At 35.5% G+C, this 23,225-nt stretch overlaps 1 protein-coding gene across 1 annotated transcript; it reads left to right on the plus strand.

Moving 5' to 3' along the window:
* Positions 1-1,406: 1,406 nt before the first annotated feature.
* Positions 1,407-19,466, plus strand: LOC139723824 (alkaline ceramidase 3-like). Its single transcript, XM_071635031.1, has 10 exons — positions 1,407-1,521; positions 3,624-3,737; positions 4,347-4,399; positions 8,932-8,984; positions 10,174-10,291; positions 11,433-11,488; positions 17,330-17,437; positions 17,933-18,037; positions 18,559-18,604; positions 19,425-19,466. The coding sequence occupies exons 1-10, from the start codon at positions 1,407-1,409 to the stop codon at positions 19,464-19,466; spliced, it is 810 nt and encodes a 269-aa protein (XP_071491132.1).
* The last annotated feature ends 3,759 nt before the right edge of the window (positions 19,467-23,225 follow it).

The following is a 23,225-nucleotide window of genomic DNA, read 5'->3' on the forward strand; positions in this document are numbered from 1 at the left end:
CAAAGTTTATTTGATGAAAATTGGCTTTGAAATTGCTGAGATTGCCAAAAACAAAGAGGTCCACTTTGTTTTACTTTGTTTTGCCGGGAAATGTGCAAATCTCTGAATTAGCATCAGCGGTGAATGTGCGAACATGACGTCGGGAAATGTGCAAATGTTCAATTTCTACGAGAAATGTGCAAGTGTGTGCGCATTTCCCGGCAACACGTGTGCACTTCAAGTTGTTTGCACATATCCCTGGTCCACGTGGGTTTCCAATTAAAGAGGAATATGTTTTATGTGGCGAACAGGAGATGTGCTATGTCACCCATCATCCTCTAGTATTTAGCAGTTGAGTCTTTTGTTTTAACAATTAGTACACTTCAAACAAAATGAATCTAAAATTGAGATGTTATTTCAGGCCCGTAGCTGGGGGGGGGGGGGGGGGGGGGGTTCGGAGTGGGATGCCAGCAGCCCCCACATAAACGTAATAAAAAGAAAAAAATGAGTGGTGGAACCCCCCCCCCCCCCCGTTTGAAAAAAAAAAAAATGAAAGGGGGCTTGTGCTTGTGGCACCAGAAAATTGCACTGCAGCGTTTTTGTTTTTGCTCTTTTTTTGCTTGTCAGTTGATTAATCTTGGAAGTGGTCCACTTTTTCTAATTCTGAACCCTCCCATAAAAATCCTAGTTACGGGCCTGTATTTTCATACACGTTCAAATTTGAATTTACCTGTGGTACGACGGCGTTTGTCGACACCAACATAATCAGTGACTAATACACAGATTAAAAAAGAGGAAACTTTATATTAAAGACTGCATCTTCATGCATTGATAAATTCACACAAACAATGAGAAAAGAAACAAGGCTAAAAGAGACCGAATGTATCTTGTCGGAAAAACCGTTGCTTCACTTCTGATCGAAGTGAAGGTACACATTTTGTTATCTATCTCACGTAAACAATAGGCGTGCCTACCGCTTTCGTGACTGAACGGATCCCATCATTCAAGAGAACCTACACTAGCGGTTTAATTGCACAATGCGTCTACGCGCCACAGTTATCACAGGCAAACACTCCAGTTGGTTATCGAAAAAGTTCGACGACCCAGTTTATGCGTGTTTTGATTGGTATTTGCTCACCAAGCGTGACGATTTTGCTTACCAGTGTACACATCGTGTGAATTAGTGAACACGCACACAACACGCTGGAGTGCATTCTGTCGCCAGCAGAAGCGCCAGGCGGAGCGTGCGGAGGGCCAGGGCGCAGCTTGGAAACAGCATGTAGGATCCTACCGCTTGGCGGGTAAATTGACTGTCCGATTTCCAGATCCTTGCCTACCAACATCCACCTGCCAAACTTGTGCATGTAGCAAACAACGTGTGTCTGCTGGCCGTAACTAAGGACGCAATCCAACCAACATACCCAATCATGGCGCCTGCACCCCCGTCTCCCGAAGACGGCGAAGGATTTTGGGGTGCTCCAACCTCCACTCTGGACTGGTGTGAAGAGAACTACGTCTCATCGTATTATGTCGCTGAATACTGTAAGTTAGCGATATATGAAAGGACTTTGCAATGACCGAGATGCAGGCCTATATAGGTTTATGTGTTTTCAAAGATGGTTAACAGGCCTAACACAGTCACTGGACACTATAGTAACAGTTACTAATTGTCCTTCGCTTTGATAACCGAATGCGTTCAGTCATTCTCATGCACCAGAACGTAGATTTATTTACGAATGATATACGCGAGGTTTTAATCCGGTTGCAAATCTCACTGTCAATACGAGATGTTTTTTGCACTGTAAGACCAACAGACCACTCCTATGTTTTAATTATATAGTCGGTGTTGTTGGGTTTTTTTTATTAGTCATACATGGTCAAACCTGTAATCACGTGAAGTGGGAATAATCACACTCTCATAGTCACCTCAGTACATTGTTGTATGATGGTGTCTCTGAGACAAATTGATACTTGAATCTATAGGGGCGGATCCAGGAATTCTATAAAACCTTAAAGGGGGTGCACGAGCTCCCCCCCCCCCATTTTTTCTTCTTATTTTTTGTTTTAAAACAAAATAAGGGGGGCGTGCACTCAGTGCGCTCCCAAGGATCTGCTACGGATCTAGGCATAAAGACTATTATACAACTACACAATCATGTAGTTTCATGTGTGTGCCTGGGTTTCTATAAGATGGTGAATGATGCACTTTTCAGCTTTACCTTTGATGGTATTTATAGCCTAGCCGGTTTATGGTGTTGATTTGTCTGATACTCTTTCTCTCTCTCTCTCTCTCTCTCTCTCTTCTTTCTCTCTCTCTCTCTCTCTCTCTCTCTCTTTGTAGAGGACAGGCAGATAGCTATAGACAGATAAGAAATAAGTTAATGGAGTGATCTGTCTATATGTCATCTTGATAATTTGTATGCATGCACTTCAATGGCCGTATATACTGGTAGTATTGTCATATCAAATTGGCATATTTAATTTGTATAGTACGGTTATTCCACCTTAGAAATTAATGACTGTAACATTTGACAACAACTGTCTTTGAATATAGCAATACTTCCAAAATCATACATTCAAAATTGAAAAAAAAGTGATATGTATAGTGATATGATTAAATTCAGGTGGCTTGGAGGGTCGGTGTGAGAGTTTAGAGTTAGGATCAGGGTTAGGGTAAGGTTAGGGTAACATTGATCTCGGTGTCCTAGAGAGTAACACACACCATGGAGTCCTATGTTTGTGGGGGGAGGGGCACATGTGGAATTCTTTTCCATTATGACAGTGCAACAGAATGACAGAACACGAAATGAAAGAAGAAGGAGATGAATGCAATCCATTTCAATCCATGGTGCAAGCCACACAGAAAACACAAACAGCTCACGTACTGGCTAAAGTGTGCACATCAGTGAATACATGTAGATCAAATACCAAAGTGATGATGTCACAATCTTTTGTTATAACTTAAAGTATTTAGAGCTGGTTAATTCTATGCAAAAAAACAAAAAAAAAACAAAAAAAAACCTGCACAAGGTTTTGGGCAGTGTATGGGTTGGAACCAGGTGAGGACATGGTTACCACCCTTTTTTGTCACAGGATATTCCAGTCAGGTGAGGTGATTTAAAACCAGTTTCCATGGCAATGAATGGCTATAATGTCATACTTTCGTACTCTGTCATAAAAGGGATGGTATAGTATTGGTTAAAGTAAGGATATCAGCCTTTAACTTTTTTTGCAATACACTTAGAAATCACTTTCTGAAATGAAACATACTACAGGCACTTTAAAGTTTAGTTTAAATGAAAATCAGTTTTGTAATGGCTGCGATATAAAAAAAAAACAAAGTAACACAAAGCTAGCAATCCTAACTACTGTAAAGGTTGGTCCCACCTTTTATTAGATCATTTTTCTTTTCTCTTTTTTTTTTGGGGGGGGGGATATATCAGCCATTTAAGAACCATTTTTCATTGAACAAACTTTGAATTCCTCATGGAATTATATGATTTTTCATATCTCATACAAATTGTTCTCTATAAAAAAATTATAATCATTTTAAAAAGTCAGAAACCTGAAACCCCATAATCTCAACTGAAACTGTACCATCCCTTTAAGCATAGTACAATGATTGTTCTCTCCTTCTGTGGCAGGGAACACCGTCACCAATGTCCTCATGATCCTGCTACCGGTCATCTCAACGGTCATTATGTGGAGGGACAAAGTGGTGGAGTCGAGGTTCTTATGGGCCAACCTCAGCCTCTTCAGTAAGTGATCATCAAAGAGAGCTTTCAGGAGTGTGTTTCAGTCCAAAATGATCAAGAAAGCTGGGTAGCTGCTTTTATAAGTAAAAGATGTTATCACTCTCTAAAAAAAAATTGAGTGAAAATATTCACTCTTAAAGGAGTGAATAAATAAAAGAGTGAAATCAGAGTGAATTTTGAGTGAAAATGTTCATTTTCACTCATTTTGGAGTGACCTCAAGGATTACTCAAAAATTTTTGGAGTGATCACTGAGGTCACTCTAAGATGAGTGAAAATGAACATTTTCACTCAAAATTCACTCTTCTTTTTAATTTACTCCTTTAAGAGTGAATATTTTCACTCGATTCTTTTTTTTAGAGAGCAGTTTATATTCTTGGGACCAGATTTGTTGATGAACATGAAAATGTGGTCTTGCCTTTCCTTATTTAATTATGAAATTCATCAATCTATTTGAAATAGCAACTGGCATATCACAGGTATACCTGTATATATATATATATATATATATATATATATATATATACATATATTTATATATATATATATATATTTATTTATTTATTTATTTATTTATATGTGTTCCTTTTTTTTTCTCTCACCTTTATTCACAGTTGTTGGTGTGGGTTCTTGGTGCTTTCACATGACTTTACTCTATGGAATGCAGGTAACATGTTGAATTAACTCTGATAAGTCCTAAATAGTTTGTCACCTCAAGCTCCCAAAACCACATTTTTGTGGTTGGTTCTGCATCTTTTGATTATAATTTTTGCTAAATTTACTGCATGTGTCTCATGAGGTATAGAATGTAAATATTCCTTTTGAGCTGTTTGATGTTCGTAAATCAAAACCTGTATAAATGTTAAATAAATGGCTCTAAAGACTGCAAAACATTTCAAAAGTTCCTCTTCTCCCTTACATTTTCAAAAGTTTAATGAATTTCTCTCAGATTTTGTACAGCTTTAATGAATTCGACCATCCACACGTAACTTTTCTCCATTATATACCTACAATTTATGCTATAAATTTAGAGTTGTCAATTTGCTGATGGCAAGAGGATAAGTAATGCAGCAAAATTACCCCAGGACTTGATAGGCTAAATAATATGAGAGTTTGGATAATTTCACCCATTCATGCAATACTGTAATTTCTGTCACCTTTGTCGAGCCTCAAGCCTTGTAATATATAGGCAGATGAGTCTTTCTTTTTTGCCTGAAGGCCAAGATAGTTAATAGAGTGTGAAGTTTCTGTGATGTGTATTCTCTATTATTTACACGTCATGGTCAAATTGGCACAGTGGTTTCAGGTAAGGGGGGGGGGGGGGGAGGGATTACACTGCATGGTTTCAGTATGTAGGCGTGGGATTTTGTGTGCACAGTCGCAGTTGGAAAGTTTAAGAGTATCAGACATACAAACTACGCCATTGATGTAGGGAGTGGGGTGTAATAGGCAATTCCATGAACATATATCACATCAATATCATACATATTAAAAAGTGGATTGTGCATTTACAAATACTGTTAAAAGTTAAGTGTTATAATGCTATCATTACTCATGACTTACAGTTAAAGGCATTGCAAGATTTTAAGACCATGTGAACAAAATCTACGAATAATAGTTTTTGACAATAATTACAAGATTTGTTGAGCTATTAATCATTGGTTGTCGGTTATGCATAAGAGTTGAATTGATGTGGCATGAGATATTCCCCTGCCCCTCAGGGCAGTGTTGATCCTTTATAAACCAGCATTGCATACAACACCATCAGCTACACTATAGCTGCATTGTAGTCGTGCCAAATAAATTGTGTGCACTGGAGTGGAGTGTCTGACGCATGCCCATTGTACCTTAAACCGAAAGTCCTTTACAACTAGCAGTAGTTGGTGTATCTTTACAAACACTAGTGATCCAATTAATCATATACCAAAATTACAGTTTCATGCTAATAAGCCCTACTTGATTAACTGCATGTCTCCGTAGTTAAATATTAACTTGACCACGCTCATTTCCACTGTGGTCACTACACAGAGTGTGTACACAAGGATGCAAAGTATAGCAGATACAACAAACACACCCATTACCTAACAAATTAATGTAAATATGTTGAATGCAGTGATAATTAAGTTAAAGGGATCGTATAGTTTTGGTTGAGACCTAATTTTGGGTTTCTAACATTTTTTGGTGAGATGTTGAGAAACCTCTAATGAAATATAAAAGAGCATGTAATTCTATGAGGAATTCAACATTTATTTGATGAAAATTGGTTTTGAAATGGCTGAGATATCCAAAAAAGAGCGATTCTAATAGTGTGGGACCCACACTTTATTACGATCGTTCTGTTTGACTTTGTATTTGGATGTTTCAGTCATTCCAAACCCGATTTTCATCAAATAAACTTTGAATTCCTCTTAAAATGGTATGCTCTGTACTATATCATAAGTGTTTTCTTGGTGTCTCGCAAAAAGTTAGAAGTCCAATTCTCATCTCCACCAATACTGTACTATCCCTTTAAGATCTATATCAAAAAATCATTGATCAAGGGTATGAGGGGGTTCGGTGGATTAATTAAAGTATTAACTATTGCGTTAGTATAGCTACTATGTAGCACATTATGTATGTACTTTTTATGCTTACTTTCATACTTTATACTTACATCTCAATATCATACATCTGCATATGGAAACTCAAATGCATGTTGGAAAGCCTAAGGACAAAATACAAAAGTACAATCACACTCACAACCCTTACAAAAGGTTCCTGTGGTAATTACCACAGGATCAGTACCACAGGAATATTCCTGTGGTATTTTAGGACATTACCATGTACAGGACTGTTATCACAGGATTACCACACAAAATTACTATAGCATATTCACTATACCTCAGCACTATCACTTACCATGCAGTCAGCATTAAAAAAAAAAAAGATTAAAAAAAAATATATATGTATATATATATATGAAGAGTTTGTTTGCAAAAACCGATAATTCCATATTTGCCAAATAGAGATTCCGTGTATTTGCGATTAAAGGTCAAGAAAAATAATGAGAATAATACGAAAATTTTTGCTTCTTTTGACCATACTTCAAAAATGTACCTTTATATGTAGTGACCAATATATCATTTAAAAGGTATTATTTTGTACTTTATGACAGAGACCGTACTTCAAAATCTTCAAAAATGGACTTACTGGTTTTTGCGAACAAACTCTTCATATAGTTGCAAATCAAAATACTGAAATCAATCAGATTGAACTGCAGTCAACTGCTAAACCCAATTTCACCAGCACTGTGTACACACAAACACACACACTTGGCAACTGCTATGACGTCTTCAGAGCATTGATCTCCCAAGCCAGTAATGGGAAAGGAGGTTGCAGGCAGAGACTATCCATAAACAAATAAAATCTTATTATACATTATTTTACGTGAGCATAGTCAAATATTTGAAAATAGCTAGTGAACAAATATTTGTGTACTGTAATCATGTCACTCCTACTTCAATACAAGCTCTTCAAGTGTCACCAAACTTTTAAGGCCTGTATACACTGTGCTCTTATGGTTTGCATTTGGTGTCAGAATAGCATGAAATATATAAACCATACCTTGACTCATGCTCTTGTTAAGTCAAGCATTCCAAGTTGTATTAACTGAATATTTTGATACCCTCTTTGAGCTCTTACAGTGTGTTCACACAATGTTCATGGATTATTCCCTTTTCTGAGAAATGTAATACTGAATCTATTCATTAGATGTTGACTACTATCGAAGCATTGAATCACATATTGTAGTTGCAAGTCAAGACAATTGTTTGTCTTTCTCTAAACACAGATAAAGACTAAAACAAAGGTATTCTGAAGGAGGTTTGTCATTCACTGGTGGAAAATCAACTTCTATGGAGTTCAAACTCAGAGTTTCTGTACCACACACCATTTGTTTGCATTCCTGTGCAAACATGGCTGGTCTAATTATCAATCCAGCTAGTGGCCAGGCAGACTGGCTCAATAGGTGACTAAATATGTTTTGTCCCATCCCATGATCAAGAGCAGTTTAATGGAATTCCAGTTGTATAATATACATCTGAAAAGATATACAAGGAATTTTAGGTGCAGTATTGATAGAAAGTTAAGCAACTGTCTGGTCACCTGTCTTCCAGTAATTAATGACACATTACATGTTTGGAGTGTCGAGTACCCCAAACCAACTTTTATTTTTTTATTTTATTATGATTGATGATAGCAGGCATAGTTTCAGGTCTGAGATCTAACCTTCAAAACTCTCTGCCATGTTGCCTTATACAGATAATTATCATGCCTGCTTGCTATTAGTTGTAGTTGTTCGTTTTAAAAAAAAAAAACTAATTTAATGCTTTAGAAACACATACCCTCTTTTACATAGTAGTCAAGATCTTCATTTTTTTCTGTGAACTGTTGTCATAATAATCAGTAATGTAAATTATGTTATGTATAGTATCCAGTATGGAGAGTGCTATTTAATTACCTCTGTCAAGGAGTATGTTTTTGTCAGTGTTGGTTTGTTTGTTTGTGTGTCTTTTTGCAAACTAACTAAAAAACTTGCAAATGGGTTTGCCTGAAACTTGCAGGAAAAGTTGATAATGACACAAGGAACAGATCAATGACTAAATTCTGGTAGTGATCCAGGGATTTTTATGAATTTTGGAAGGATGTTTTTTTTTTTTCTGGCAACTGTTGAGTCAATGAACTTGGAAGTTCAAGCTGCACATTTGAGGTCAATATCTATCTGCGCACTAAAGCGTGCATGCTCACAATACACACATAAAAAAATGTTGGAAACCTGCAGCCCCATGATCTAAACCGAAACTGTACTATCCCTTTAAGGTGAGATATTATACTACCATCATCATATCACTATCATCACTGAAATTGTGAAATTGTCCCAGAAACACCAAGCATACTTTTCAAAAAGACCTATTGACATAAGTAGTTATGATTGTATGTTTTGCTTTCATAGTAGGATCTTGAATTTGGACCTCAGTATGAAATGGAATTGAATACCTCCTTAAAAGAGGACACATACATAAAAACAGCATCCTGTTTTAACAGGGTTTTTTTTTGAGAAATATTGTTCAATTCAAGGTGTCAAGCATGTATACAGTAGCTGACAATAACATTGCCTCTCTTTGTCCCACTATCTTAATTGTTCTCTCTTCTTACCCTCAGTTACTCGACGAGTTACCAATGATATGGGGATCAGTGGCATTCGTGTACTGTGCGTAAGTATATACCTTGGGGTTCTTTTTCTCTCTCTCTCTTCATGCGTAAAAAATGTCATGATGTAAGAGCATGCATACATACATTGATGATTGTGTATATAAATAGATACATAAATAGATATGAAATTTGTTTATGATCAGTGTTTGTTTATGATATACATGGTATAATTGTTTCAGGAGCCTAATTTTGGCCAAAAATGAAGGGTAGCAAGGTCAGAATTATGGAAGTATATATATTTAGTGAGAGGTTGTTACAATATACTAAAATTTAATTGTTGTTATAGAGTCTTATCATGTATAATGCCAATGCAAGAAACAAGCTGTATTACAGGCAATATGACTGAAAAGAGAAGCAAAATACAATGTACCTTGTATTGATCTAAGAAGCTATGATAATGTGTTGTGCTGTATATGTGGTCTAGTTAGAAGCTCTGGGGGAAAATCACCCACAAGGACAGGAAAATGACATTTCCTGTTGAAAGAAAAGTAACTGGTACAAGTAACAAGGATCAGGTAAACACTAGGAACTGAAACTGCTGTAAACATCCTGTACAATATTTTTTTTTTCCACATTAAGATGTCATAAAATTGAATCATTGTTCTTTCCAACAGTAATTTATTCACTGCTTCTTTCATATAGTGCCACTATTATTGCCCAAAAAAAATGGTTGCAATCAGGATGGCATTTTTCGATTCAGTGTTCTCACTGCTGTGGAAAAAAAAAATGCAAAAATGCATTATTTCTCTTCTTACGGTGAAAAAAATTGAAATTTAGGTCATGCTCAAGATCACCCCCCCCCCCATCAAAAAAAAATAAATATTGTGAGTGCAATGAGAACTACACCAGTGTTTCCTGTGGAACCCAATCTGTCCATGATTCTAATGCACATTTCCATTATATTGTAACAATACAGTATGCCCAGGATTTGACAAGTTCATGCAAGCAACTTGTAAATTGCAGATTATATTCTCTGCCTCTCTTTCTCTCCCTCTCTCTCTCACTTTTATATCTTCCATGACTTGCTTTTTACTGGCCAGGATACCAGACATGGGAGAATGGTATAATAAAAAAGAATGATCTTTAATGATCTGTGGTTTGATGAGCATGATGTCATTTGATACTTGTTTTTCTTTTATCGCTCATGTTTTATTGCATTCCATTTCTTTATTGTTGTTGTTGTTGTCTTAGGTATGAGAGCCACGCTGAAAGAGGTGCCTTCAACGCCAAGCTATTCCTCTTCCTGTTAACGTACTGTACGCTAACAACAGTTATCTACCTCACTGTAATAAATCCACTATTCCATCAGGTAAGCCATGACCTCTGACCTTTGGACTAGTTTGTACAACAATAAGAAAAGAGCAGTCCCTGTAAGCTTGTCAATAATATTGCAGAACCATGTGGCTTAAAAAAAAATGTTTCTGTTCAAATTCATCATTCTATCATACACACATGGATATTATTGTCTCCTTTTAAATCATGTCTATTGTTATGCTCAATCTTGCATCAGGGCTCCTGTTTTCTTTAATGCTCTCTGAACCGCAGCTGTTCTGCAGTGGACTTCTTTGTACTATTTTGATTGCACATTTGACTCATTCATTGGTGCCCCAAGCACTGCTTTTGACTTGCTAGCTTTCAGTCCCTTTGCAAAGTATGTGTAATTTGTAGCGACATTCCCTGGGTTTAGAGACCATTGACGAGCAGAGAATATCTAAACATAGGAGCTTGATCTCCTCTCTCATTGTATCAAATTTGTGGGGTTTACGAAGAAGGAGAGCATTTTTTGCCGTTTTCTAGGGAAACTCTTTAAGTGATGCATTAAAGACTGCACCAATGTAGGTAAGTTACCAGTATTTTTCAAGACAATCATATCTCATACCCAAAAATGAGAAATAAATGGCTGGTTCCACTAAGCTGCCCCTATTATGTACAACTTTTTATATTACTTTAGATGTGTTCATATCATTTTGATATTTTATTTTTTTAAATGAAAACAAAGAAATATTAGAGAAATGTATGATATTGTATTGGGAATGATTTTTTTTTAATACTAGTATTTCCAATATATCTGGAGTGTTCGGGGAAGTTTTAGCTGTTGAAAAAAAGGTCAATGTAAAGTCTTATAACTTGAAGATTCACTTCTTCTATCTTCTCCAATCATGACTGCAATTATGCCTTAAAATAAAAGAGCATCCCTTCCTTAGAGTGTTCAGAATTATAAAAACATGTGATATAAGCACCATTCTCATTCATTTTGCTGTTCCTATAATTTAGAATGCAGCAATTACATTTACTGTTAGATCACTTGGATAGCCCTGGAAAAAAAAGAAGCATGAGACAGTTGCGATGCTTACTGCACAGTGTACTTGTTCTGAATATAGACCACCCCAAACAAGTTCAAAACCCTTTAGTAAATATGCATCCATTTCTTTCCTTTCTACTTACTCTAGGTTGCATATGGTATTTTAGTGTTCACGCTTGTTGGACGTGGTATTTATTTGTTCCGGTAAGAAAGGAAGAGTTCCATGGTTTTGTTCACTTATTCCATCATGCACTATTTCAAACCATGAAACTTCATTGCCTTCCTTTACACATTAGGCATTTTAAGCCTATCTCATCCTTCTTTCACCTTGTTATTCTTTCTTTCTGTGAATTCCTCCTCCAGAGTGAAAAGCTCCTCGATGTACAAATGTATATTATTGACTTTGATGAATATGGCAGACTCAAACACACTGTCAAAATGTATTCATTAATTATTTATGACTGTAGGATTATGAAGAAAAAATACTATAGCTCTGAAGTAGGTGTTGTGTGAATTAATGCAGTTTCTGCCTAAATAAATTGAACTGCATCTTGATGACATATCTCGCATTCTCAAATCCAATCCCTTTGCAGAACGTGTGATGTCATGTTTGGTTTAGTGAATTTTCCCCCAAAAGGGAATTCTGAACCTTATAAAGGTTAATCTGATAAGAAAGAATATATTCTTACAAACACAATAGTGAAAATTTAATTAAAAATTACACAAAAATTTGCACAAAACAACTCTTGAACAGTCAGTATATATACAAAAGAGTGAGTTGATGATGTCATTCCCTCACAACTTACATGTACCATAAATACAAGTATATAGTATGTGACTGTACGCAAAATCTTGAATTTTGGTAGTTTTTGTAAACTTACTGACTTATGCCCCCTCTTAAAAATCCTAGTATATATGACTGATCATTATTCTGAAGTTATTCAGCAAGGAACGATATGTTTTGGCATTTTCATGCAGGATCATCATCTTTTTTTTGTATGCCCTCAGTGGAAACTTGTGACATGATAACATCATCAACTCACACACATGCATATTTATATCAATCCTTCAAGAGCCGTTTTGCCAAAATTAGTGAAACTTTGTAATTTCATGACTTCATCAATAGTTTTCAATTTTCACTGCTGTGCTTGCAAAATTTTACTGTTTCTTTTCAGAATAGCTTTTATTTGACCTGCAGGAATTCCCCTTTAATTCATCCTGACTTTCACTTTCTTTGTAGGGTGGGTCACAATCTAACTTGGTGAGGTCACAAGGTGATGATGGATGGCACATGGCTTATGAAATGTGAATACTAATAGAGAAAATTTCTGAAGCTCTCTGACTTTTGCTCTTTTTTTCCTTCGTTCATTGCAGTCCACTCTTTTGCAAGACTCTATATTTCTTTCCTAGTTAGCTTCTTTACATCTGAAACTCATGCATCAATTTTCAGGTGGCTGAGTAGGTAGTGTTTCCACCTTGATTGCTATAATTACAAGGCCATGGATCAGCAAACTTGTGTTTGAACTTCCTTGCCATATGTTACCCTCTAAGAAGAGGCAAACCATCCCTTCATCTCTGTGTAGATTATGAAATGGAGGTTCTATGTGTGAAAGAGTTAGAAGTCAGTATACAAATGACGCACAGGTCTGAGTGCGTCAGTCGGAATTGTGTGCATAAGGTAACTATGGAATGCTTAACCCACGAGGCGAAGCCGAGTGGGTTTAGGCTAAATTCCATAGTTACCGCATGCACACTATATTCCGACTGACGCACGAAAAGACATGTGCGTCATCTGATTTATAGAATGGGTAATTTTCTTGTCAAAAACCCATTTTTCTATCGTGTTACCCCATGACAAAATTACTGGATGCATTTCCTTTTGGCTTGCCGTAAACGAGCATGCATCAGTTTTTACTGGACGCACGGCCAGCCATGCATCAGTATTTACTGGACGCATGGCCAACCTGAGTGCGCGAACGCTTGCTTAGTGCGCAAACCTTTGTTACAAGTACGCGTACTCTTGCTACAAGTGCGCGATAACATGTTTACCACTGTGACTCAGCGTACGTAGCGTGCGGCCAGTAAAAATCAACACATAGCTCTCGACCAATCAGATCGCAGGATTCTCGCTACCCATTCTATAATATATTTTGAAATATATGAAGAGTTTGTTCGCAAAAACCGATAAGTCCATTTTTGAAGATTTTGAAGTACGGTCTCTGTCATAAAGTACAAAATGATACCTTTTAAATGATATATTGGTCACTACATATAAAGGTACATTTTTGAAGTTATGGTCAAAAGAAGCAAAAATTTTCTTATTATTCTCTTTATTTTTCTTGACCTTTAATCGCAAATATCTCCATTTGGCAAATATGGACTTATCGGTTTTTGCAAACAAACTCTTCATATGCAACTTCACTTCCCTTGATTTGGAAAGAACAGGAAGTAAGACAAATTTTATGTTTCAAAGGAAAGTTAGGACAAGTGCGTCTTAATATACATGAGAATTGAATGAATGCAGCATTATGAGTGGAACAAAATAAAATCAGTGAAAGTTTGAGGAAAATAAGACAATCTGTTAAAAAATTCTTGGTTTTTAAGTTTATGTGCAGTCACCGCTGGACTAGAAGACTACTACAGTTTGTGATTTTACATGCGTAGAATGGCATAAAGGCATTCCACAAAATCTTAGCTTTTGAAAAAACGTACTTGTTCCCTTGACTAGTTACTGATGTTTGTTAAAGGAAATACTATTTCCCCTGCGTTCTGAAAGTGGCAAGTCAGGTGCTCTTTTATTATGTTCAAAAAGTAAACAGGGGAAAAAGGTTTCATTTTCATTGCATTTTCCTCATATTTTCTTTATATTGCTCTATGCATGAGACATCACAAGCTGTAGTAGTCTTCTCACCCAGCAATGGTATCATCTAAACTACATCAGTATAAAAGTCTGTAACTTTTGAAAGGATATTGTCCAATTTTCCTCAAACTTTCACTAATGTGTTTTACTATAGTATTGCAACATTCACTTAATGTATATCAAGATGAACTTGTCCTTGACCCAGGTAATATATTAGAAATGTAATGTTCCAGGACAACCAGTATAATAAGGCTCTCGTTGAATGACATGTCACATGTGTAATGTTTACAGTGCACGCGAGTACAATGTATGTCTAAACTCAATTCTTAAATATCATAATTTCTGTATTCCATTATATCATTTGATTGATTATTAGGTGTGAAACTCTACCTTTTAGAAAAAAAAACAACAACATTAGAAAAGAGCACAGGCACACACATACATACTGGCTTTGATCTCTTAGGACTTGTTTCATTGTGGTATATATGTGACATATCAGTTGTGTTCACTTTCTCTCTATATCTTGTGCCATCTACAACCATTATTTAGAACATTCTCTTAAAAGGTTGTCTTACTTACACATTAACCTGAATGTGTATTGTATTTCATGCTGTACAATGCAGATTAACAGAACTGTCTTCTAAAACTCACAGAATGCTTATACCTTTCTGTCTGTCTGTCTGTCTGCCATCTATCTCAGTTCCATGCTACTTTGTATTAATGCTTTCCCTTTCTCTGACATGTACTTTCAATTTTACATGATATCATTGATGGAATATTAACTACATGTACATTGTCATCAACTCATAATCATTAGTAAATCATGCTTTGATAGCTGTCAGATCATGTTATTTTTTCACACTGCATGTACACTCAGCAAAAAAAGAAAGTAAACACTTTTTCAAAGTCATATTTTTCATAGAAGATCTTAATGAAAATCAATGTATTATATACCATGTTAAAGGTAATTTAATTGGCTATTAAGCTAATAGCTTAATTATAAAGAAAACTTTATGCATGACTGAGCACATTTGCTTTTGTCCTCCAAGGCACAAAATTAAAAATTGCAAAAATTGACATGTTTTCTGTCGTTTGCAAATACCCTTCAGAATATCATTGATAACAAAAGACCAGTTTTGCGCAATGAAAGTCATGAATGAAATAGGAAAAATAAGTTTTTGTTCTCTTTATCTCTTTATAACCTCTAAGAAAATTAAAATGGGAAACTTAAGGGGAAAAATAAGAATTTTCTGTCAAGTCAGACTTCAAATGACATAGTGAATAATAAGCATAAAGATGATTAAATGAGCAGAATTTCTTTATTTATTTCTTTTAATCTAGTGATTAAAGGGTCCATGTGACAATTTCCAGAACCAAACATTATTTACAATTTCTTAATTTGAAAAAAAATCCCTCAATTTTCTACCATTTTTGTTAATTTTTACTTCTTCTCATATTTCATTTGAATTTAGATTTGACAAAAGATGCTTTATTCTTTTCCATTATTTTTAGCCTTCATTGATCTTTTGGGCTTTAGAAATATCATAGAGATCAAAGGTTTCTTTTGGTGTGACATTTATCGTTCTTATTGTTCCATGGAAGAACATATATGCATGAATGACAACTTGTTCAATTTTGCAATTTTTGCTTTTGTGCCTTGGAAGAGAAAAACAATGGTGTTCAGTCATGCATAAAGTTTCCCTTCTTGTTGACCTTACTAGGTTGATAGCCAATTCAAATACCTTCAAAATGATATATAATACAGTAGCTTTCAACCAAATATTCGATGAGATATCTAAACTTGAAAAAGCAGTTACTTTTTTGTTTTTTTTTGCTGAGTGTATTTTAAAAGAATTTTCACACTATTTTAACAGATTTAAAAATGTTAATCTTTTTTTTTTATCTATTTCAGAATTATATAGTATCATCAATGTGTTAGTTTATGAAATGTTCAGTATCATTGTGTATTGATGGCCTTTGCCCAAGCCATATCATTACATATTTATGGCATGGGTTTGTGTCGCCTGTATAGAGTGGTCCATGTAGTGGCTACTGAAATGCAATTTCAGGCATTGAATGAAGCCTAGAACAGACCTGGGAGGCTTGTATAGAGTTGTCAAATGAATGCTTTAGTGATTTTATCTCCTTGGAGTTTTGGACAGTATAAGAACGAGAAAATATATTTTGGGGAACTATAATACATGTAGCCTTGATTTTGGTCTGCAGTGGTATCAGGCAAGACAGGAGACAAGTTATATGAAGGTTTTCTATGAGAGGATTGTGCAAACTTTTCATTTCATCATAGTAGTGTCCTGATAAAAGAGGCCTTTTTGTTGAGAACAGCATGGTGACTACCCAGTATTAATATCAAATAGTAAACACTTTTTCAAAGTCATATTTTTCATAGAAGATCTTAATGAAAATCAATGTATTATATACCATGTTAAAGGTAATTTAATTGGCTATTAAGCTAATAGGTTAATTATAAAGAAAACTTTACGCATGACTGAGCACATTTGCTTTTGTCCTCCAAGGCACAAAATTAAAGATTGCAAAAATTTTTTGTTGAGAACAGCATGGTGACTACCCAGTATTAATATCAAATATGGTTAGACATGAATTTTTGATATAAAATGAATAAGAATTTGTGCGAGTATGACATCATCATCTTGCTGATTTGAATAACCCCCATGGCTGGCCAAGAAGAATCCCCCCTCCCCCCCCCCCCCCCCCCAAAAAAAAAAAAACAACAACAACAACAACAACAACAACAACAACAACAACAACAAAAACAAAATGATAATAGTAATGAAAATCTAAAAAATGGAAAAAAGATATGAGAATGCCATGACTTCCTTATTTTTCTTATTTGATTTTGATCATTTTCGCACTGTTCTGTAGGGATTCTTTTTTCTCTTTTTCTTATGAAATTGATAAAATTCTGGGGTAGATTTTCTTTTATATATTTCATTCATGCATTGTTTATTCATTATTTCTCTTTTCTTGTACAAAGGGGTTCATGTGGACTTTTTGGTTTCTATGCTGTCTGAATATCACACACATTTTTATCTGTATTATTCGATTTGTAGGGGGCATTTTTGACAGCTGTTCCTGTAGCATGATACTGTAGTGCAAACTGTTTTATCTGTATGCACAATCTCTTTCTCTCTGTTTTACCTTTCCAGAAACTGCAGCAAGCAACTGGATAGATTTTTGTATTTCTACTGCACAGCACTCTATGCATTTGCATTCTTCCTGTGGAATGTGGACAACAACTTCTGTCCAAGCATCAGGTGACTAACTCAGCATGCCCAATAGAGGGCAGTCTTCAACAACTGAACACAGATAATGAATAATAATCTTTGGCTGGTCACTATCATCTGCAAAGTCATTTGTTTCCACCTTACAGCTATTCAAGCAAAGATTAACACTTATCTGACATTATTTTCTTTTTCCTCATTGTTTCATGTAGAGCTATGTGCTGCATTAATGCTGTTATTGTTTTAGATGTGCTCATATTTAATTGCCTTTTTGTTAATATGTTTCTCTTGGTCATTGGTTTGATTGTAATGATATTAGCCAGGTATCTCACACACATTGAAGCTTATGAATTCATTTACCCTACTAAGTATAGATTGGTTTTGCTGAACACCAGCCTGGGGCAGATTTTTATCTTGTAATTCCATTTTCCCCAAATGTGATTACTTTCCTGGTAATTCTCTGGTGATTTTATAAGCATTGAGCACTTCTGTGTTTTGTCCTCTGCATGTTTCTTATCTGGCCATCAGAGCTGCCCGCAAGGCTCTGCCGTCGCCGCTGAATGCGGTCACTCAACTCCATGGCTGGTGGCACATACTGGCTGGACTCAGCACTCATTGCCAAATAATACTCACGTAAGTGCACTCAATGATCAACAGCGCTCACACCAGGTCAGAGGCCGCTCCGCTAATTTCTGTATTCTTGCTTCAGAAGTGAAATATAGAACCCTCAGACAAGAAAAAAAAATATATTTCTCGGTATTACACTCAATAATGCAGAACTTTCTTTGTTACTTAAATTCATATATTTAGTTAGTGCAGCCACTCAATCAAAAGATATATGAAAAACACTTCTTTTTTTTCAGCAGAATACTGGAAAAAAACAGAGATACAAGAATATTATTGATATATAGATTTTGTTGACTGAATTGTATCATTGTTTGCGCTGGAATATGTCCCCTATAGGTCTGTCCTATAGCATTTAGCATTTTCTTAAATGTCTGCCAAAAATACAGATGAACATGTAAATATAATGGATTATTTCATCTCCCTTTGTATAGACTTAGTGTATAGCAAACTCATGTTTCGTAAGTACAAAATGAACATGATGTGTAACCATGTTCATTATTTTTCATTACTTATGTATGATAATGCAGGTGCAACATTAGAGCCAGTGTTCTGCAACTAAAGTCAAATATACAGGTGAGCACTACAGACTGTCTTAAAATGCATGAACTTTCCTACCTTTAACCCGTTGAGGACGAGTCCCGAGTATACTTGGGCAGGTGCCTATGGGAAATGCGTGTTGTAGCAAAATTAGTCCGTCCTCAACGGGTTAAGACCAGTGCCAATAGCCTCCATTCATGACACACCCACAAATATATCCACCTCCCCCCCCCCCCCCAAGAAAAAAAAAGGGGGAGAAAAAGAAAGAAAAATTGACAAATATTGATTAGCTGATTATTGGCATTTTGAAATTAGACAGACCAAGATTTTCTAGTGATGCATCTTTTTTTCACTTTGTTCCAGAAAATCTCTCAAAAAATGGTAAAACACCTAGCGACTGGATGAAAAACAAACAAACAAAATATCTGCTGTAAAACTGCGAAACTGTGAAGGAAATTTGGAATTGTAATGGAATATATTGTATACCCATCTGTAACACAAATGAAAAACAGATTTTTTGTTCAGAATTTGAGAATGTCCATGGATTCCTGATAGAATCCCACTTCCTTTGCTCATTTTTCCACTAATGTCCATAGATTTTTAGAATCGTTCAGCTATGCCCACCTTTGATATTGATGTCGTGGCATAGTCGTGGGTCACATTTACAAATTGTTATAGAAGACATTACCAAAGAAAAACAAATATTGTAGCTTAAGGTAGCACTTATTGATTTACATGATGTATGTTTGTTTCCAATTACATAGTTCTTTGAGAACAGTTACCTAATCCCTGAAGCCATTCTCATATCTTATACTCCTGTAATTCTCACCCATATAATCTGTCTATGCATTCACAGTTGTCTCAAGAGGATATTGTGGACATTGCGTTATCATGGTGAAAGCACCATGGATGATAATTAACTTATTTAACCATTGCATTATCACCCTTTTTCCACTATGTTTGTTAAAATGTAGATCAGCAGTTGTGATCTTTCAAATTTCATTTGTAAAGAGGAGAGACAAATTGAGGAATTCTTCACCCCTCTACTTGATATCTCTTGCTTTCATCTGATATGCTTTGTACACGAGTCCTTTGGCTACTTAACATCACAATGTCTGAATTTGGAGCTTTGGTATCTGTTCAAAGTAAAGTTCATTGTGTCACTACTGGCTATGGGGGATAGCCTAGTAGTAGGTTCACCACCCGGAAAGTAGTAGATGACAAGATTGATTCCCACTGGTTCCTTTTTTTCTGACATGTTTGTTAAAAATGCAGATCAGCAGAACTACATTCTCACAAATTTCATTTGTACAGAGGAAGACAAATTACAGAAAAGTCATACCTATCTGATGATATATTATCATCATTATTGATTGTCTGTTTTTAATATGCCACGGGCAGTGAGCTTAACTGTGATTCATTCTATTAGTATTACTTTTTACCTTTTTACACAGAAAATTTAAAAATAAATATCCCCTTCTTCTTCAAGGAGGGGAAAAGTGTAAAATATGTAGCAAGAAAAAGCAAATTGCCAATTCCAGGCAAAACAATGAATAATCATTGACGTAATTTTCCTCTCACAGTACACAGCTGGTCTGATTCCGTTCATACACCATAGCAGTCCAAAGTATGAGAAGAACCACAACATGTGATAAAAACGTAAACGGTTGTCTTTCATCTCTGGTTGCCGTGACGACAGCCTCAAACTGAGTCTTTCATATGAATGTGCAACGGCAGGTTGTAGGTTCTTTCAACGAGCTACTTTGATATTAACTATATAGCACTGGCTTACACAAATTCACTCAACATGTTTTGTTCGTACATGCAACTTCAAGAGTACTCATGTATCATTTAGTGCATTTGTGCAGTTTTGTGCTGTGATTTTTTTTTTTGGCAAATTCAGTGTTTATAAAACCAAAAGATGTCATTCCACTACATACCTAAGTTGTCAATCTAGAATACTAGTGTTACACTCTTACACCTTTTGATACTTTTAGTCATGTACTTGTCCATTTTCAATGCAAACCAAATAGTAGTGAATTAAACATTTTACAATGGTAAATAGAAAGTAATATATATATATATATACATGTATATGCTGTAGTCTGACTATGAACAATGAATACTACAGTGACAGCATTAGACCGTGATACTAGACCACACCTTGCTAAAGTGCTAGTCACTGAAATGTTCTGCCTCATATACTGTGTATGTCATGATGAATTTGTACGTCAGCATGTCTGGGAAAGACAGTGTTACTCTCTATGTTCACATCTCCTTGAGCAAGCATGCAGCAGCCAGCCATTTTAATGTAGCATATTTGGTTCAGTTAAATGGGAACCATTTAATAAAGACTGATAAAGCACATGCATTTAGTCATACCAAACTAAATCAATAATGACCTACACAAATATAAATTACTACTGCTATGCAAATTTTCTTCTTCTACTGTGATTTTTTTTTTTTTTTTTGGGGGGGGGGGGTTAGTATGGGATCATGTTTGAAGAGTTCTAGCTGTGCAGACACTAATTCACAAAACTACATTTATTATAGTGTGACATGATACATCTTGATATATGGGGAATGAAATTGGTTTATTTTGTTTTTCCATTTTTGTTTGAAGAGTATCGTACAGTGGGGTCAGACTTGGAATCATTTACAAACGTGATGAAAATTAAGTTTTATTTCTTTTTTTCCCCCCTGATATTGACTCGAGGTTAAACATTATTCGTATTGCTATAGAAAAAGGAAAAATCTTTGCAGAACTGTGATTAGAGTTTTGTGTACTTTTGATAGAATTGTCTGAGCAGAGTAGAACAAAAATAAAGAAAAAAAGCAATGTTCTTAAAAATATGTGCTCACAGGTGGGTTTCATGTTTATGGCTGTTGCTCTTGATTTTTATAACACTTCAAAGCATTGTTCATGTTTAATCCCAGCTGCGTAGGCATGATATCATCTGCCTGTATGAGTTGCCAATGTCACACTATTCTATCTTTTCAATAATAGAAATGTAGCAATGCAGTAGATTGTTATTAATTGTGTCTTCAGAAACTTTGTATAATGTAGATGTTCCTTGCTGTTTTAAACTCTTGAATCATGGTTATTGTAGATTCATGTGCTATATTATATGTGCAACATATTCCAGCAGTACTTGTTTACAATCTTTACTTTCCAACAGTGTGTAATGAATCATTCTAAGTATTCTTTGGTTCAAGAATAATACAGCTCAGGTTTGTTTGTTAATTTGCTGTTGTTGTTTTGGAAATGAATTTGCAATAGACTTGCTTCGGGGCTGGTTTATATTTCACAGCAGACTTTGTATAAGAGGTAGTTCGAACATATGATATTGATGATATAACATAATGTTGAGCTTGAAGGCATCATAACAATTTACGATGACTGCATATTATGTCTGCTCAACATATTATGTGCAAGAGTACCTGTTGTGGTGTACCTATATGATGGCTCTTCCCAGTGTCTCGCTCTATGATAGTCTGTGTCTTAATTGCATACTGAACGTGACTGAAGTACATGAATTCATGATATTACTGTGTAGCAGACGTTATTATACGTTCCACTTCTTTCTTATCGTTTTGCCATATTACTGAGTTCTAATTTAATAGTTTTCTATTTATTTATCGTTTCTTTTTAATTTGTCAAGCTACGTCGTAATCATAGTGCATGCAGCAATTCTACTCCTTCTTTCTAGCTGTTGGAGTGACTATAGATGTGTGTGTGCGTTTTTTAAATGATGAGTGATGCATTTTGCGTATTATATTACAGTGTACATCTACATGTATATAATTTTTTTTATATGTGATACAATGTAGGCCCTAAATGAATACCGAGCGTATTCACTTCTTAAAATTGTGCAGTTAAAAAAAAGAATGTAATTTTGAAATCACGTGAATGTGATGCATTTGCGAGAGAATTCATGTGAGAGTATGTAACGGGCAAAGACTGCTTCTCATTGATTGTAGGATTGAGCAAGAGCCCGTAGCATATTTTTGTGTTTAATTTCTGTTAAATATCTTCTTTTATATTGTGTGATATTGTCGATGAGAAGGATATTGAGCCATGCCCATGAGACGTATTATCTCTGATATGAGTTCTGATACTCAAATATCAAGAACGCAATTTTTGAACACAGTCGTCTGGTGACATGGAATCATTTCGTTTCGATTGGATTGGATTGAGAGAATGAAAACTGGATTTCATTTTTCTCAAATTGTAATGATGATGAAAGTTCGATGTAACCTTGACAGCACCATGTATTGAAGCAAATGCGTTTATGTATGATATGCATGTAACACATTGTATGTGCATTGATGTCGTGAAGTCCGCTGAGTGTGTACAAAGCGATCAGAGGGTCATGACCCTGATGATGTCACAAGTGCTCATCTTGAAGCCTTTCTGTAGTTTGAGTCACAAGTCGTCTTCCAGATATACATAGATAGATATGCATTAGTTTATCACTTCTTCTAGAGGTTTGAGAGTCAAACCCTTCATTGTCTATCAGCAGAGAATGAACTAAAAAAGAAACCAACGAAAACAAATATGCAACCATTTTTTGAAAAAAAAATGCGTAAATATCAATGTTCATTAAATACTGTACATTGTATATTGTTCAGCGGTGTTAGCGATTAAAGGCATTAG

Source organism: Diadema antillarum, unplaced genomic scaffold (genome assembly GCF_040938485.1).
Source record: "Diadema antillarum isolate AM-2024a unplaced genomic scaffold, OU_Dant_1.0 scf00000201, whole genome shotgun sequence".
In the NCBI taxonomy this organism is placed as follows: Eukaryota; Metazoa; Echinodermata; class Echinoidea; order Diadematoida; family Diadematidae; genus Diadema; species Diadema antillarum.

Bases quoted from the DNA above. Each gene is read 5' to 3' on its own strand.
- LOC139723824 (XM_071635031.1), top strand. From the start codon at position 1,407: ATGGCGCCTGCACCCCCGTCTCCCGAAGACGGCGAAGGATTTTGGGGT. The intron at 17,438-17,932 runs GTGACTAACTCA...TCTGGCCATCAG, and splicing joins AACTTCTGTCCAAGCATCAG to AGCTGCCCGCAAGGCTCTGC. The intron at 18,605-19,424 runs GTGAGCACTACA...ATGCATTCACAG, and splicing joins AACTAAAGTCAAATATACAG to TTGTCTCAAGAGGATATTGT.